Source organism: Rhineura floridana, chromosome 11 (assembly GCF_030035675.1).
Source record: "Rhineura floridana isolate rRhiFlo1 chromosome 11, rRhiFlo1.hap2, whole genome shotgun sequence".
NCBI lineage: Eukaryota > Metazoa > Chordata > Lepidosauria > Squamata > Rhineuridae > Rhineura > Rhineura floridana.
The window spans coordinates 44,934,587-44,950,413 of NC_084490.1; the positions used below are offsets into that span (position 1 = coordinate 44,934,587).

Consider the following 15,827-nt stretch of genomic DNA (forward strand, 5'->3'; position numbering starts at 1 on the left):
AAGCCAGCTAGGGTTCATAGCAGGCATCCAGTGGGCAAAATATATATGCTGGGAAATGGGGCTTAAAATAAAAACAAATTCAGCAATGCATTTGGGAGCTGCATGATATTTTAGAAAGTAAAAAAAGGATAGCAAGGCTCTAGACATCACCAACAGTGGTCTCATACTACCTATGCTACCCACATCTGGCACTTATTTTCTTATGCGATGCATTCATGACAACCACCTCCAAAGATACAACAGGAGAGACCAGTCCTATGGCTCAGCCACATATCAAAAACTTTCATATGAAGCAGAGATCTCTTGGTGTTGCTGCAGCTTCTCCTTTCTCAACAACCCCACAAGCCACTGCTACTGTTCTGAAGTTCTATCCATTTCTTTACAGAGTAAGGGGCTCCAACACTATCAATTGCTTTGCAGTCTTGATGATATTCACTCTCACAACCACCCTCTGAGATAGGCAACTATTCCCATTTTATGTATGGAAAATAAAGCTCAAAGAACAAGATAAAGCCCCAAACCATATGGTAAATCCAGGCCAGTTAAGGCTTGAACTTAGTGTCTTACAGATACAAGCAGAAGTCTCTAATCACAGGTCCACAATACGTAAACCCCGTTGACCTCCTGATCACAATACAACCTGTTCCAGAGGAGCGTAAACATTTTAGCTTCAGTCAGTGAAGTAGGTGTGGCTGAGAAAAGCGGCTTCACAAGCCGCCTAGAGAGCTTTGAACTTGGTTTCCCATACCCATATGGAAACTGCACCAAACTGCTCATGGCCTTTCCTACTGTTCTTCATCCTAGCATTCACAACAGCACCCCCTCCCAGCAATCACTGCTTCTGTAATGCCCCAAGTGTATTGCTTAGCAAGGCTGAACAAAAAATCTAACAATCTCTGCCCAGAATTCCAGAGAGCTACCAGAGGAGTGTAGGTCCTAGACCAGGGGTAGGGAATCTGTGGCCCTCCAGATGTTGCTAAACTACAGTTCCCATTGGCCATGCTGGCTAGGGCTCATAGGAGTTGAGAGTCCAATGACATCTGGAGGGCCACAGCTTCCCCACCACTGTCCTAACCTGTTGGTACACTGATCTGACTTTTTGTTCTTTCTCATCTTTAACCAGACTACAACCCTATCATGTACTTTATCCACATAAACCGATGCACTATATACCCATTCCGTCATGCTGGAAAGAAACTACAATTTACATTGAAAAGTGGTCAGGAACTACAACCAGAGTAAAACACTGCTGCCAAGCAATGAGTACACCTTTTTTGCTTGATTTACACCAGTTGCCAGATGTTTCTGGACCCAATTCTAGGTGCTGGTTTTAACCTTTAAAGCCCTGAATGGCTTGGAACTTGGGTACCTTAAGAACAAATTTCTCTCATATGGTCCTCCTCACACGCTTTACTCGAGGCTATCTTGCAGATTAGTTGGCTCTTTGAAGACTAGTAGCTGACTACAATAATAGGGCCTTTTTGATAGTGGCACACCTCCCTAAAGGATGCCCACCCTGCTCAAATTTGCCAGTGTTCTAGGAGTTTGGCCAGAACCTGTTTTTTTTAGGAAGGACTCCAGCTGAAATTTTTTTTGCTGTTTTCCTCTCTCTTTGCCAAGGCTGGGAAACCTATAGACCCTCCAGATGCTATTGTTGTGTAGACCTCAAATCCCATCAGCCCCAGCCAGCATGGCCAATGGTCAGGCATGATGGGAATTCTAGTCCAGCAACATCTGGAGGCCACAGATTTCTCATACTCCTGGTCTGGGACCTACAGTCCTGTGGTGGCTTTCTGGATCCTAGGCCAAGGTTGTTGGTTTTTTTGTTCGGCTTTGCTAAGCAAGATGCTGGGGGCATAAACTCATCAGAGATGATGGGAATTGGAGTCCAACATGTGGAGGGCCAGCTAGCCCCTCATGCTCTGTGCCTTTACTTTTGTTTCTTGGGATTTTAAAAGTTACTGGTTTTGTTGATTTTAGATTTTTTTCGGTTTTAAGATCTTGGTATGTATTTTCTGATACTTGTTCTAATGCATTTTATGGAGTTAGCTTTATTGTGTACATATTTTATTATTTTGAGGTGTTTTTTTTAAAGCAGAATAAGTATTTAAAATCAATAAATCCTAACTTACCTAGGAGTAAGCCCCACTCAACCCAATGGGACTTATTTCTGAGTAGACATATCTAGGATTGCACTGTACATGTCCCAGCTGGTCTGCTAATCCATCACGCAACAGTTACACATAGTGCATACTTGGAAGTGGTGAGGGGAGAAAACCAAGACAATTGTTAACTCTTTGCCAAAAAATGTTGTGAATCATGTACAGAGATAGCACAAAGCTATAGCTCAGCACTGCTATAAATGACTGTTTTCAGCCAAATTTCTATCACATGGTATTCAATCCTTGAAAATTCAGTCCAAGTTATATTTAGCAAATGCTTCAACTCAAAATACAGCCATATCTCACTTCATAAAGCTTCATCCCTGTATTGTCCATCCAAAGTAAATTCTAAGCATGCTTCTGATCTGTGCATCATGTATTAAAACTGTATCTCATAAAGAGAAAAATAATTCAAATGTAGCTTTTATAAGGCAGTTTGAACACTCTACTGTAGAACTCATTAACTGGGTTGTTCATATATACATCTTCTCCGAATGTCTATCAGAACCTTCCTTTCTGTTCTCTTTTTGTCTTCAACGAGTCCCAACAGTCGGATAAGCTTGTATCATCTCTCTCATATCCAGAGTGTTTTGCAGCCTGTGTCTGAACTTAAGTCTGCTGCACAACTTTAAAAAAAAGAGAGTGACTCACTGCCTCATTACAAGCAAAGTGACTACGTCCCTATCCCCACCACCACCTTGCAGTTTTGTGTGTGCCTAGTACCTGCATGCCAGTAATGAAAGCACATAAATTATGATTTAAGCACATCATGATTAACAAACTGAGCTACGAGTTGGGAAGCCCCCAATTCAAATCTAAACTCAGCTATCAACTCACTAAGACAAATCACCATCTACAACAGTCCACAATCTACAATATGGGATAATAATACTGGCTTGTTGCTTTGCATTGTTATACCAAATATTACAGACAACATGAAGTGCTCTGAGCACTTATGTGCAGTATGAAATATTATAGAATTTTAATGAATCCATGGCAAGTCCATTCTAGCGCTAGCTACATATGGCCACCACAAATGGCTGGGCAGGCCAAGCAAAAATTATAGCACCCAGAGGGGACCTAAATCATCCCCCAAAATAGGAGATTCTATGCATTGCAAGATTTCTATCCCCACCCCTACCAACACAACACATCTTGATGAAATCAACTGGGTCTCAATAACTTCACCTTTCCCAATACTATTAGATCTTGGGGACCTCATGAGTTTAAAAGGATGAGCAAGTATTGTCTTGGTTTACAGATTCATGGCTGAGGAGTCCATTGATTGTTCTTGTCAGAAATCCACAAAAAACAAGACTTAGGCTTGTGTTTTCTACCTTGTAACCCTTAAAAACAGTAGAAAGTATACATGTGTCCATGTACACACACTGTACACACACACCCTCTCCTCTTCACTAACACTTTGCATATGTGGGCAAGTCACTATTTTTATAAATAACTCTTTTTAATACCCCCCCGCAAAAATTATTTTAACCCTTCACACAGTTCAATCCTCACAGCCATCCTTGAAGTGAATAATAATATCATTTATAAAATCACCATAACGGGTAATTAAAATGGAAATTTTAGAAATAGGGGAGTCTGAAAATATGAGAAAGTCTAGAGCTCCAACCATCTTACACCTCATTTCCAAAACAGTGATTTAGAATACAACATGAAGTATTTAAGGGCGCAAAAAAGGCATTTTTCCTTCCAGGCTAGGATCCCGTGCTTTTCTCAAACAAAAAAAGAAACAAAATTCCATTCTTTAGCCTCAATCTCCTATTCTAAGTACTCAGCACATGCACACTCACACACATTCCTATCCGAGTGGGTCATTCTCAGTTTTTCAACTATCTATTTCTGCAGGGGAAACCCAACATGCTGAGAGATTTCACTTTTAGATTTGCAAGGTTGAGATCTCAGAAATCTTTAGACTATTTTTGCCAATTGTAAGGATGAGAAAAAAATGACAGGACTGGAAGGCAGCCACAAAAGCTGTTTCAACAACTCCCTGCCTGGCCACTAGCTCTAACACTGTCCATTTTCAACACAAGACCAAGGTTGGTCTGGAAAAGATTCTCCATGACTATTCCACCCTGTATTTGGGAGAGGGATTTCAGCATCCATGTAAACAGTCAGCTAATTGAATTCATCACTAAGCAAAGCACAAATACAAACAGGTCAAATCAGAACAGGCCTTCATAAAGAAAGGCTTATGAGACAGCAGAGGATGAGGAAAGAAAGGGACTAGAAAGGTTGCATTCACTGTACACTGGGACTAGAAATCAGGATGGCGCACAAGACCTGACCCACTGCTCCCTTGAAAACCATGTAGAAAAATTCCCTGGAAGTATTCAAGAGCTGAGTAAATCGCCATCCATTTGATCTGTGCAGTGAGACTATTACCTAATGCTGCAAAATAAGCAGGTGGTGTTATTGAGCAAGATCCCTCCTGCAAGTTGCAACAAAAGAACTGCTCTAATTTCAGACCAACATGCCCTTATCAAAAAGGTAAAATTCCCAGTATCCTTCTGTGTTACCCAAATGAATGAATTATTATGCTATTGTCAAAACTGGTAATTGCTGGAGTCACAGAAAGATCCTCAAGCAGTTTCCTTTCTCCCTACCACCCAAGTCCATAGATTGCACAAAGAGTAAAAACCTACCTCTTTCGTTAAGTCACCATTCATTGGAGGAGCCACTGCACCGAGGTCTTCCAGCTCTTCACCAAATCCTTGTTCCGCTCCACTTTCCCTCACTACATTGTCTGGAACAGTTCCATCTTGCAAGCCACTGCCATTCTCTAGGGCAATGCCTGTATTGGGTTGGGCACCAGAGACAGAACCTTCAGAATCTCGATGTACCAACCAGGCACTGACTTCTGTGGTGGGCACCTGGAACCTGTCCAGGGCCCTCACTTGGTTAAGGAGCCGGCGAGCTGTGAAATAATAGTCTAGGTCTACACTTTTTGGATGGATAACATATCCATCTAAAGTGTTCCGCAGGTTATGGAACTGTGTCTGGGTGTAAGCAGAGCTCTGGCCCAGGAAGATCTCTCGCAGAGGGGGAAGATGCGAGTTCAGATAACTATCTATGTCCACTCTCACTCCGATCAAGCTGAGGAGAATGGTGAACTGGATGAGACCTTCTGTGAAATATTTCTTCAGAGAAAGCATTTCTGGAAAAGGAAAAGGAGATATGTGTAGCGGAAAACACTATTAAGTTCCACCACAATTGTTTAAAAAAATGAAAATAGTCAAATTACACAATGTTCAAACCCCACTTAAAAAATAAAACCTAAAATCAATCATATTACCACCAAAAGAATTAAATTAAGTACTAAAAAAATATCCAGAAGTGAGAAAGCTGTGTCTCAGCAAGAGGACTCCTATTTCTGGTGCTCTCTGCCTATTCAGAAACACGAAACTGTTTTGTAACCAAGCCAAGGTTGTTACATATAAACCCACGTGACTTACTGTCTCAAAGAGTCCACATGCAGCAGCTTCCTTGACTCTAATTTCCCACACAACTACAAGACAGGGCAAGTCCTCTGGAGCAGCTGCAACTTTGCTCTTTCTCCCTCCTTCTTCCTCCTCTGGTTTTGAGAAGCTTCCTGAAGGAGCAGTTAGAGTCCAAGATTCCAGAGCAGGGAAAGGTTCAAAGAGTCTTGCGCTGCTTGCTGTGGGTTTCGTCAGAAACTGAAACACAGCCAAAAGACAAAGGTGATAAAGCGTTGGAGACACCACCCTTTCGACACCGAAACACTTCATTATCTATGGACCACAAAGAAAAAAGTGTGTACAGATCTACCTAATTCACCAACAAGAACATCCTGAAACAAAAAGCTAATGTTATGTTTAGGTCAGTACTGCCTGGTTTGCTTATCCTCCTCCATTCTGCAGCAAAATTAACTTTCACTTTTCTCTGGGCCCTCTCCACCTCCCTTTCACTCCTAGGCAAGACACAAAGAACCAACATATATCAAACTGCAAATAATACTGGCATCCTATTCTCTTTTCAGCCATCCTTTATTTTCTACCCTCTGACTGCTTACACTCAATGATTTTGAAGCATGCTGATTATGCTTTTATTCAGCATGAGTTTCTGGACAATTTACAATAAGTTCAAATGCTAAGGCTGGCTTTCAAGTTTAGAGGGGCAGGTGTTATTCACCAGCTTATGTCTCTGCAGCTACTTCACACATACAGCCTACAGACACTCAAGGACAAATACCATATTTATCCAATAAAAATAGGACCAAGAATACGGATAAACTCCTGCATAAGATGTTCAGTTCCCCCTACTCTTGTCCCTACTCCAGGAACTTCCAAAACCTCTGACCTCCAACCCTGTTACAGATACCTACCACACAGATTTGTGATGGTATAGGAAACTCAAATGACCTCCCCACATTCACCCCTGCCAGCTCCTTGCACTTCTTTTCAGGGGCTGAGTGTCACATTTTGCAATTTACACATTTCCCTAGCTATTAGGTACAGAACTCTCAATTATTTACGCATCCGTTTGAAAGGATGCTCATATCCTTTCCTACAAAGTTTCATACTCCAACATTCACCAGGTTTATAGTGTCATACACATGCATTGTGTCTGGAAAGCATGGGGGTGCACTGATGATGGGCCAGTGTTTAACAAGCAAGCTCATATAACATCCTAAGCGTGTTTCCTAAGCATATATACCTTCCAGCCCCTCTGATGGTGGTAAGGAGCCATGGAAGTTATGGGCAGGACGCAAGGATTCAGAGGTCCTAGTAGTCCAGTTCAAAAGGGAAGGACCAGAGCTCAGTGAAGAGCATATGCTATGAATGCAAAAGGTCCAAGGTTCAATCCCTGGTGTCTCCAGATAGGGGTAGGAAAGACTTCTACTTGCAATCCTGAAGATCCACTGGCAGTCACTGTTGACAATACTGGCCTAGATGGACCAATTGTCTAATTTGGTATAAACAAATGACAAACAGACTGCCTTCAAGTCGATCCTGACTTATGGAGACCCTATGAAAAAGGTTTTCATGGTAAGCAGTATTCAGAGGTGGTTTACCATTGTCTTCCTCTGAGGCTAAGAGATAGTGCCTGGCACAAGGTCACCCAGTGAGCTTCATGGTTGTGTGGGGATTTGAACCCTGGTCTCCCAGGTCATAGTTCAACACTCTAACCACCACACCGGCTCTCAATTTGGTATAAAGCAACAGCTTAAGAACCACGACTCATACACAACCTGAAATATAATAAGCTAACTCCCACAAGCATGTGGTTGCATGTACAGTATCAAATTGCTTTTAAGAATACACTTGTGAAGACAAATCGGCAGAAAAACACCTTTTGACAGTTGCAATTAAGCAAAATGAGAATAGAGAAGGGTCAGTACGCCCATCACAAAACTGCTACAGAGAGAAAATGTGTGTACACTGTATAACATAAACAGGAAACTATACCTGTTCAATTTTTTTTTAAATAAAAAGTATAGATAAGCCAAGTAGAAAGATGATAGCTTGCCAGCCTTCCTCTAGCATTCAGCACAACTTTTGCCTCATTTAACCTGTAACATTTGTTGTAATCCACCTCATAATCTTTGCTTCATCTATTGCCACCACCAGCAATAAGTGGGAAATAAGAAGTTTCACAATCCACATCTTGATCTCTTAAATGCAATCTTGTACATATCCTAACCCAATCTCTGCTCTGGCTTACTATCACATTTCAGCACCCTCTCCTTCCCATTCCATCAGAGACATGTGATTTCTAAGTTGTTGTTTTTAAAGATCTAGGACAGCCAGAATCTCCGACCACATGTTCTTTGGCATGCCCCCTCTTTAATCCTAACCTCTGTCACTGTGACTTTCTGGGCTCAGATTTCAGTCTCATTTTAATGCATCCAAATGGAATGGGAGAGAGCCTGGAAAATTCCCCCTGGGCCAGGGACTACAAAAAAAAATCCTTTTGCAAACCAGCATAGAGCCTGTACTTATTTATACAGAACCACAAGGATGCACATATCTAACAGTCCTGAGTTTGACAGTTTTTGATCATACTTTGAAATCTTGAAATACTTTGAAATCTTGAAATGCACACCCTCAACCAACCCCATCCCCAGCTCTCAGCTTTTTAAACCGTTTTCCTAATAGAAAAGGCCATTCTCAATTTATCATAGAAAAAAAATCCTCTATTTTTTCTGTTTACCCTTTTACTCATACATTTTCCAAATATTTCCTAGAGTGACAATTCATGCATCTAATACTTGCAAGGTGGAAAAACATAATTTTCTTTAAAATAAATAAAATTGGATTAAAAATATATAAATTACTTGGTTAATATTAAAGGTTCTTAATAAAAGCATGTTATTCCTATAGTTACCCTCTAAACTGAATCATCAATGCCTCTGCCAGATCCATTGAGTTAAAGGAACCTTTTCTGTGTTGCTGAAGAACCAATCTGATAATCTCAAATATGAATAATTACATTCTGTATATCAAACATATGCATTGCATTTTTACCTGAAGAAAATAAAACTACTGTAGTCTGTCCAGTAACTATCAAACCTTGCTTTGCCCTATCAGTCAAGTGCATTTTGTTTTTGTTTGCTACTTTGTGAGGGTGGGGAGGGCAAAAGCAGGGTGAAGGAGACAGGAGGAACACTGGAAAGAGTAGAATGTCCTGTTTGCATGTCCCCATATTCTCATACTTAGGCTACAGTTCTAAACCCAGTTCCTGGGAGTAAGCCCCATTCAGCTCAATAAGACATTCTTCTGACTCAAAATGCTTAGGGTGTACTGTTAACCTCCAAACAATGATCAATCCTGATCATAAGAAAGGCCAAATATGAGAATATTTTAAAGACATGTGTTCTATTGGTAAAAAAAAAAAGCATACACGTTATATACACAGTGTTGCAAAGAGATGCAAAACCTGGCTGTAAGAATTAAACAGTGTAAATAATATTCTTGGTTAGTTGTAAATTAACATGTTTTAGTGGTCTCTTAAACTACAGTTTTAGAAATAGTTATAGAATCAATAGGAAATGTAATTTAAACCACTCACTAAAATTGGTTTTTTTCTTTCCAGTTTAAATTGTCTTGATCACTCACCCTTAGCCACTCGTAAGCCTGCTCTTTACCATTAATTTTTTTGCTCCCTCTTCTTTCTAGAAACCATTACTTCCTTGTCCCAGCCAACTATCCCATTCAATAGTTGTGCACACTGGATTACATAGTAATCATTTCCACAATTTAGAGTGCAATCCAATCCATGTCTACTGAAACACAAGTCCCACTATAAGTGGGGCTTATTCCAAGGGAAAGCCTTCAGCCCCAATAATTATTTTATAGTCACAATCAAAACAGTCAAAACATGGTATACAAAATCCAGAATATCTTCTGTGAAGTGGGGATTTCAACCCATTTTCTTGAGACTGCAAGTATGGGATCAGGAGGCAAGAACTGTTTTGTTTTAATCAATCCTTTTTAAGAAGGTCTGATATTTTGTACATAGCATCCAAAGATTATCTGATTAATCTCCCCTCTTTTATCTCCTCAAAAATATCCTGGACTCTAAGCCACCCTGTTCCTAACTCCAACAATTTCTATCCTTTATAATCTCTATACTCGCTTTCCTTCTCCCTGAAATCTCCCATTTTGCTCCTGGTCATCTTGACTATAACTATCCCACACCCACTACCATGTTCCTCCACCCTCCTAGTGCTCTGGGAAACAGAATCACATAGATACTGGAACACATTGGTTCTTCCCCCTCCCCAAGATTATGAGATACTTACAGGCCATCCACACTTCACTCTGCCACCATTTAAGAACATAATAAGAGCCTTGCAGAATCAAAACAAAGGCCAATCAAGTCCCACAACCTGCTCGTGCTATGAAGAACCAGGTGCCTACAAGAAGCCTGCAAACATAGGAAGCTGCCTTATACTGAGTCAGGCCCTTGGTTTATCTAACTCAGTATTGTCTACACAGACCAGTAGCAGTTCTCTTGGATTTCAGACAGAATTTTCTCCCAGCCCTACCTGGAGATGCTGGGGATTGAACCTATGACCTTCTGCATGCAAGGCAGATGTTCTACCACCACGCTATGACCCTTCCCCAGGAACTAGGTCAGGGAAGGCTCATATACACTATCACAGTAGTTCTTATAGCAATCTTGTAAGGTAGGGCAGTATTTTCCCCAAATTACAGTCACATAATAAAGCATGCCAGTGTTCTTATTCTGAATGACACTGAGTGGCCATGGAATGCAATGGTTCTTTCATTTCATTTTTAATTTGTATATCACCTTTCTACATTACTGTACTCAAGGTGGCTTACAATTCAAATATACAAGAAGTCACCTGGCCATCCTATAACAATTCAGGAATCCACTTCACATATAATGCTACAAGATAATATTAACAAGATATCAGCAAACAATAAAAGAAAACCATCCCCAACAATTACAAGTTAAATAATTCCAAACCATTTGCAAATAGCCATAGGATTACATCAAATTTCCAAATTGCATCTATCTTATTCTCCCATTAAAATGTGCTGCTTCCTCTAGGACTCTTACCTTCAGCACCTATCTATTCCATCCTAACCCCCATCTCTTTCACCTGCATTCCCTAACACCCTATGCATTTGCTACTCCTCTACTGCACCCTCCTCCAGTCTGACCCTCACCTCTCAAATCTTTTTTCACTTTGGAGCAACCTCTCCCACATTCACCTCCACCATCCTACCTGAACTTTCTCTCCAGGTTTGTTTCATTTCCCCAACACTAGGGAAACCAGAAAAGGGAGTTTTCCCAACCCTCACTTCTCCAGGCCAACTTTCCTCACAACCTAAGCCACCCTCCCTCACCCCCACTTTCTCTTTCTCCTATACCCCACGTGGTATTCTTGAGCTCCCGAAGCCGATACACCCCTTCCCACAGCCCTCAAGTCCTACCCACTCTTCAATGAGCCCTAATCCTTCCCTCTCCGCCTCCCAACCGCCGTGGCAAGACATTCCCTCCATGAGCCCCCACCAACCCTTCCACAGCCTCCCTTGACCAGCATCCACACAACACACACACACCTTTCTTCTCAGTCCGTCTCTGGTACCCTATCCCTCTAGTTCTCCCCTTTTCTTTTCTCATACCCTCTTCCCTACTCGCCCAGCCCACGTTCCTCCTGTCCCCTTCCCTCCTCCCGGTCTATTCACCATTCCATTCCTCACCCCCATAACTTTAGCCCCCCTCCTTAAAAACACCCTCACCACCAATGGCGCTATTAAGAGTTCCTTTTTATCAACTACAATCTGCCCTCCATTTCCCTCCCATCAGTTTCTCCTCGCACGCGCCCTCACTTTATGTCACCCACCCACCCACCCACCTTATTCCTCGGGAACCCCTTTAGTCTTCCCTCGGCTTTGTTTAGCTCCACCCCCTTCCCCTCATATTAAACCTATCCTCCTTTCACTTCATACTTTCTCTTTTCAGCTACCGTCGTTCAGCACCCACTGCTACCTTCGGACGGCCTTGCCCCGGTGCCGGTCCAAAGCCCAAACAGCAGCACCCCTCGGCCACCACTCTTCTCCCCACCCCCGAACTGCCTCATCCAATTCTCCTCGAAGACTGAAATGACTGACAGCTTCTTCGTCCAATCAATGGACAAAGAGACCTCCCATCCACAAACCTCACAGCGAGTGACATCCTACCGGCCAATCGGAGCACACACAGATACTAACGATAGGTGAGGATGGCAAAAAAAACCTGACAAGAGGAAAGCTCTTAATCGAGCTCTGACATCACAAATTCGCCAATCCGTTAAACGCTCGCGAGACTCTTTACGTTAAGCAGTTTGAGCGACAGACTTAGCAACCAACCGCCAATCGAAAGTCCACTACTCTTTTTCCATTGTCTTTGGACAGTGCGTCCCTTACATACAATGCTAAGGTTTCCACAGCCAGCCCTTGTCCCTCCCCCCATATGTAATCTCCATAAATTCATAGCGGCCTGCGTCTAGCCTTGCGAGGGAGTGTCTGGCAATGTACAGCGAACTTCTCAACTTCTTCAGTGAACAGCTTGCAAGAATGGAGGTTTGCTGTCACCACCGCTACGAAACTATCACCTCGCCAGTGTTGCACTTAAGTCTGAAGAAGTTTTTCGTTTTTAAAATATTATTTTTGAAAAATCCTCTCTAATCCTTATTAAATATTTGTGCAGGTTATGTAGTATTCAATTTGAATTTCAAATATTAATTTACATATTGTAGTGGCATTTTTTTTGTCACATTTAACAATTTACACACTTTCCTCGCACCCACTAAAACTTGAAATTAACTCAAGAATATTAAACCCTCGGGCATCCCAAACATGGCAAAGTATGAACCTGAAAATTATATCAGTAAAAAACGTTTTAGAGCTAAAATGTGAGAATGTGTGTAAGAATGCTTCACTCAATTTTGCATCTCCCATTTTCAAAATATGGCAATTTCAAAACTAAATGAAAAGTTAATCAGAAACTTAGGGTTCTGTGGTAGAATTTGAGTTCCGTCACAAATATTCATGCATCTTTTACTAAAATACTGTGCTGATACTTTGAAGTACACAGAAGTTTGCTTATAAATCATACAGCCTCTTGAGCATACTATGGGATCTCAAAACAATTGCACAATGCTTACTTTTTAAGCCTTAAACTCATTATCTCCTATCTTTGTACAAATTCATATTTAAAAATTATATTCTCCCCAACCAACAATGAAACTACTACTTAAAACATATTTTACAGTACAATTCTATAATATCTATTCTAAAGTAAGTCCCATTGAATTCATTTGGGGTTATTCCTAGGTAAGTGAGTGTAGGATTGCAGCCAGGCAAAGCAGCCCTATACTATACTCACTGTTACACCATGTTGCAAATACACAAATGGAAGGTCCAGTTACATCCTATGCTCTATCATTCTGCTATTTTTTATTTTAGTTTTCCCCCTCCCATTTGCTTCTATGTGAGGTAAATTTATGCACCAGCTCCAGACCTGGCATAAAGTTCTGCTGTCGTCATGTCTGCCACCACCACTAGTGTCAGAGCATCTCTGTCAGCATACTGGGAGAGTCTCATCAGCATGAGGGTCATCCTGGCATGTAATTCCACCTTTGCTAGCAAAGCGGCACTTCAGCACTTACCCACTTCCTACAACACTCAGCCAGCATAACTCAAGTACAGGACTGTGTCCTTATTTCTTATTAAGTTAGATGTCAAACACCTTTAGATGTCCACAACCATTTAGAAACACTATAGTCTGTCTAGCAACAATTAATACAGTACCTTGCAAAAGTACTCAGACCCCTGACTAATGCTCTCATATTGAAAAATGGAAATGGACTGCCTTCAAGTCGATTCTGACTTATGGCGGCCTTATGAATAGGGTTTTCATGATAAGCAGTATTCAGAAGTACTTTACCATTGCCTTCCTCTGAGGCTGAGAGGCAGTGACTGCCCCAAGGTCACCTAGTGACCTTCATGGCTGTGTGGGGATTTGAACTCTGGTCTCCCAGATCCTTAACCCAGCCTTTCCGAACCAGTGTGCCTCCAGATGTGTTGGACCACAACTCCCATCTTCACCATTGGCAATGCTGGCTGAGGCTGATGGGAGTTGTGGTCCAACAACATCTGGAGGCACACTGGTTGGGAAAGGCTGCCTTAACCACTACACTACTAAATTACAAATGGTACACTGTAATTTCATTCCGTATGATATTTCATTTTGAAACACAAACTCAAAATCAATTATTGTAAGGTGACACTGGTTTTATGTTGGGAAATGTTTGTAAGAAACATTAAAAGCTGAAACGTTGCTTGCATAAGTATTCAACCCCTGTGCTGTGGAAGCCCCCTGTTTACACAGATGAAAGAAATCGCCCCATCAAGGATACAATTACCTTATCATTGGCCTCCACCTCTGAACCATTAAAGTTGCTGTCACATTGTCAGGATAAAACCCCCACTGTTGAAGGCTCATTGGTCAGGCTGTGGATCTGAAGGAAAATGAAGACCAAAGAACAATCTACAGAAGTGAGAGATAATATAATACAAATGCATAGATTAGAAAAGGGGTACAAAATAACATCCAAGTATTTGGATATCCCAGTGAGCACAACTGGATCAATAATTAGGAAGTGGAGGCTGCATCATACCACCCAGGCACTACCAAGAAAAGGCCCTCTCTAAAAAACTCAGCACTCAAACAAGAAGGAGACTTGTGAGAGAAGCCAGGTCAACAATCACATTGAAGGAGCTACAGAGTTCAGTGGCTGGAAATGGAATAATGGTGCACCAGTCAACCATATCAAGAGCTCTCCATAACACTGGCCTGTATGGGAGGGTGGCAAGAAAGAAGCCGTTACTCAAAACGTACTATCTGAAAGCACATCTGGAGTTTGCTAGAAAGCATGAGAGTGCCCCAGCTGCAATGTGGGAAAAGGTTTTGTGGTCAGATGAGACCAAGATAGAGCTTTTTGGACAAAACCCAAAGCGTTATGTGTTGCGCAAACCTAACACTGCCCTTGCCTCAAGACACACCATCCCTACAGTGAAGTAATTAATACAGTACCTTGCAAAAGTACTCAGAGTGTGGAGTTCGGATTAATACTAAGACAAGTATCACAGGAATAGATGAAACCATATGCTTATGTGCCTTTATAAAGTAATCTTGTTATTTCTAATATTTAATAAACACTATTTTGGTTTACCGGAGGCCTGATCCTTGGCTGGGGAATATACAGACCAGAGGGGAGGGCAAGGTACTTACCAAGGCTGAAGGTAAACTGTAACAATTAGTGGCAGCGGTGAAGGGAAGAATATAACACCACAAGTATCCAGAGCAACCCAGAATTATATGCATTCTATATAGATCAAAGGGATTGGGACAGCTTAAGCACGCAGTCACAGAGGTAACCTGATTGAGAGAGACTCAGGCAGAGTCTCTGGGAATACTGGTTATAGGACGTGACTGGTGGTGCTGCCTAGCAGGGGGATCTGGTGAGGTCTGTGCTAGAGCGGAGAGAGAAACCATAAAAAAGGACAGTCCGGACTGGTGGAGTCCCTGGTGGTGCCTAGTGACAGGCAGTAGCCACGAGCAGGTAGGAACCTGACAGGGAGAGCCAGGGAAGGGCGTCACAGTGACCTCTACAGCCACACTCCTACATCTGTTTGCTCCTCACCTGAACCCAACCTACCCATTTTGTTTCTGGTAACACAAGTGAGCCAATTTCTACCAAATTGTAACATGTATACATGTATGTGTGTGTATATAACACATACACATGTGCACACATCTTCAACTAAGCAAACACACAATACCAAAAATGTTATAAATACAAAAGCTAGCCTTGTGGCTGAAGGATTAAGGGTGCCAATAGACCTGGGGACTATAAAATGTGTGTGTGGGGGGACTTTTCTGGAATTTCAGTCCAGAAATCCATTTGTCTATATTTTCAAATATCGAAGACAGATCAAGAAAAGAGTGGGAAGGACACATTTTAAAACAGCTAAAGTACATCAAAGGATTGCTAGCTTGCAATAAGTGAGATCATTCATGCAGCCACCCCCCTTAATGGTCTGGCAGCAGAGGATAGAATGACGGACTATCTCTCATATTCCATATGCAGCGCTTGTGAAA

General features: G+C 41.7%; 1 protein-coding gene across 8 annotated transcripts in view; it reads right to left on the minus strand.

Annotated features, from left to right (window-relative positions):
- NFE2L1 (NFE2 like bZIP transcription factor 1) overlaps positions 1-15,827 on the minus strand; it is a 46,666-nt gene that overhangs the window by 20,691 nt on the left and 10,148 nt on the right. For 4 of the 8 annotated variants that reach the window (XM_061589670.1, XM_061589669.1, XM_061589672.1 and 1 more), the window contains exons 2-4: positions 14,089-14,213; positions 5,642-5,863; positions 4,832-5,343 (exon numbers count right to left, since the gene is read on the minus strand). In XM_061589670.1, coding sequence (XP_061445654.1) covers positions 4,832-5,341 — 510 coding nt within the window. In that variant the 5' untranslated portion in view covers positions 5,342-5,343; positions 5,642-5,863; positions 14,089-14,213. Of the gene's footprint in view, positions 1-4,831; positions 5,344-5,641; positions 5,864-11,632; positions 11,772-11,841; positions 11,957-14,088; positions 14,214-15,827 lie in introns of those variants that run through there. The other 4 variants (XM_061589674.1, XM_061589673.1, XM_061589668.1 and 1 more) reach the window with 4 other exon arrangements.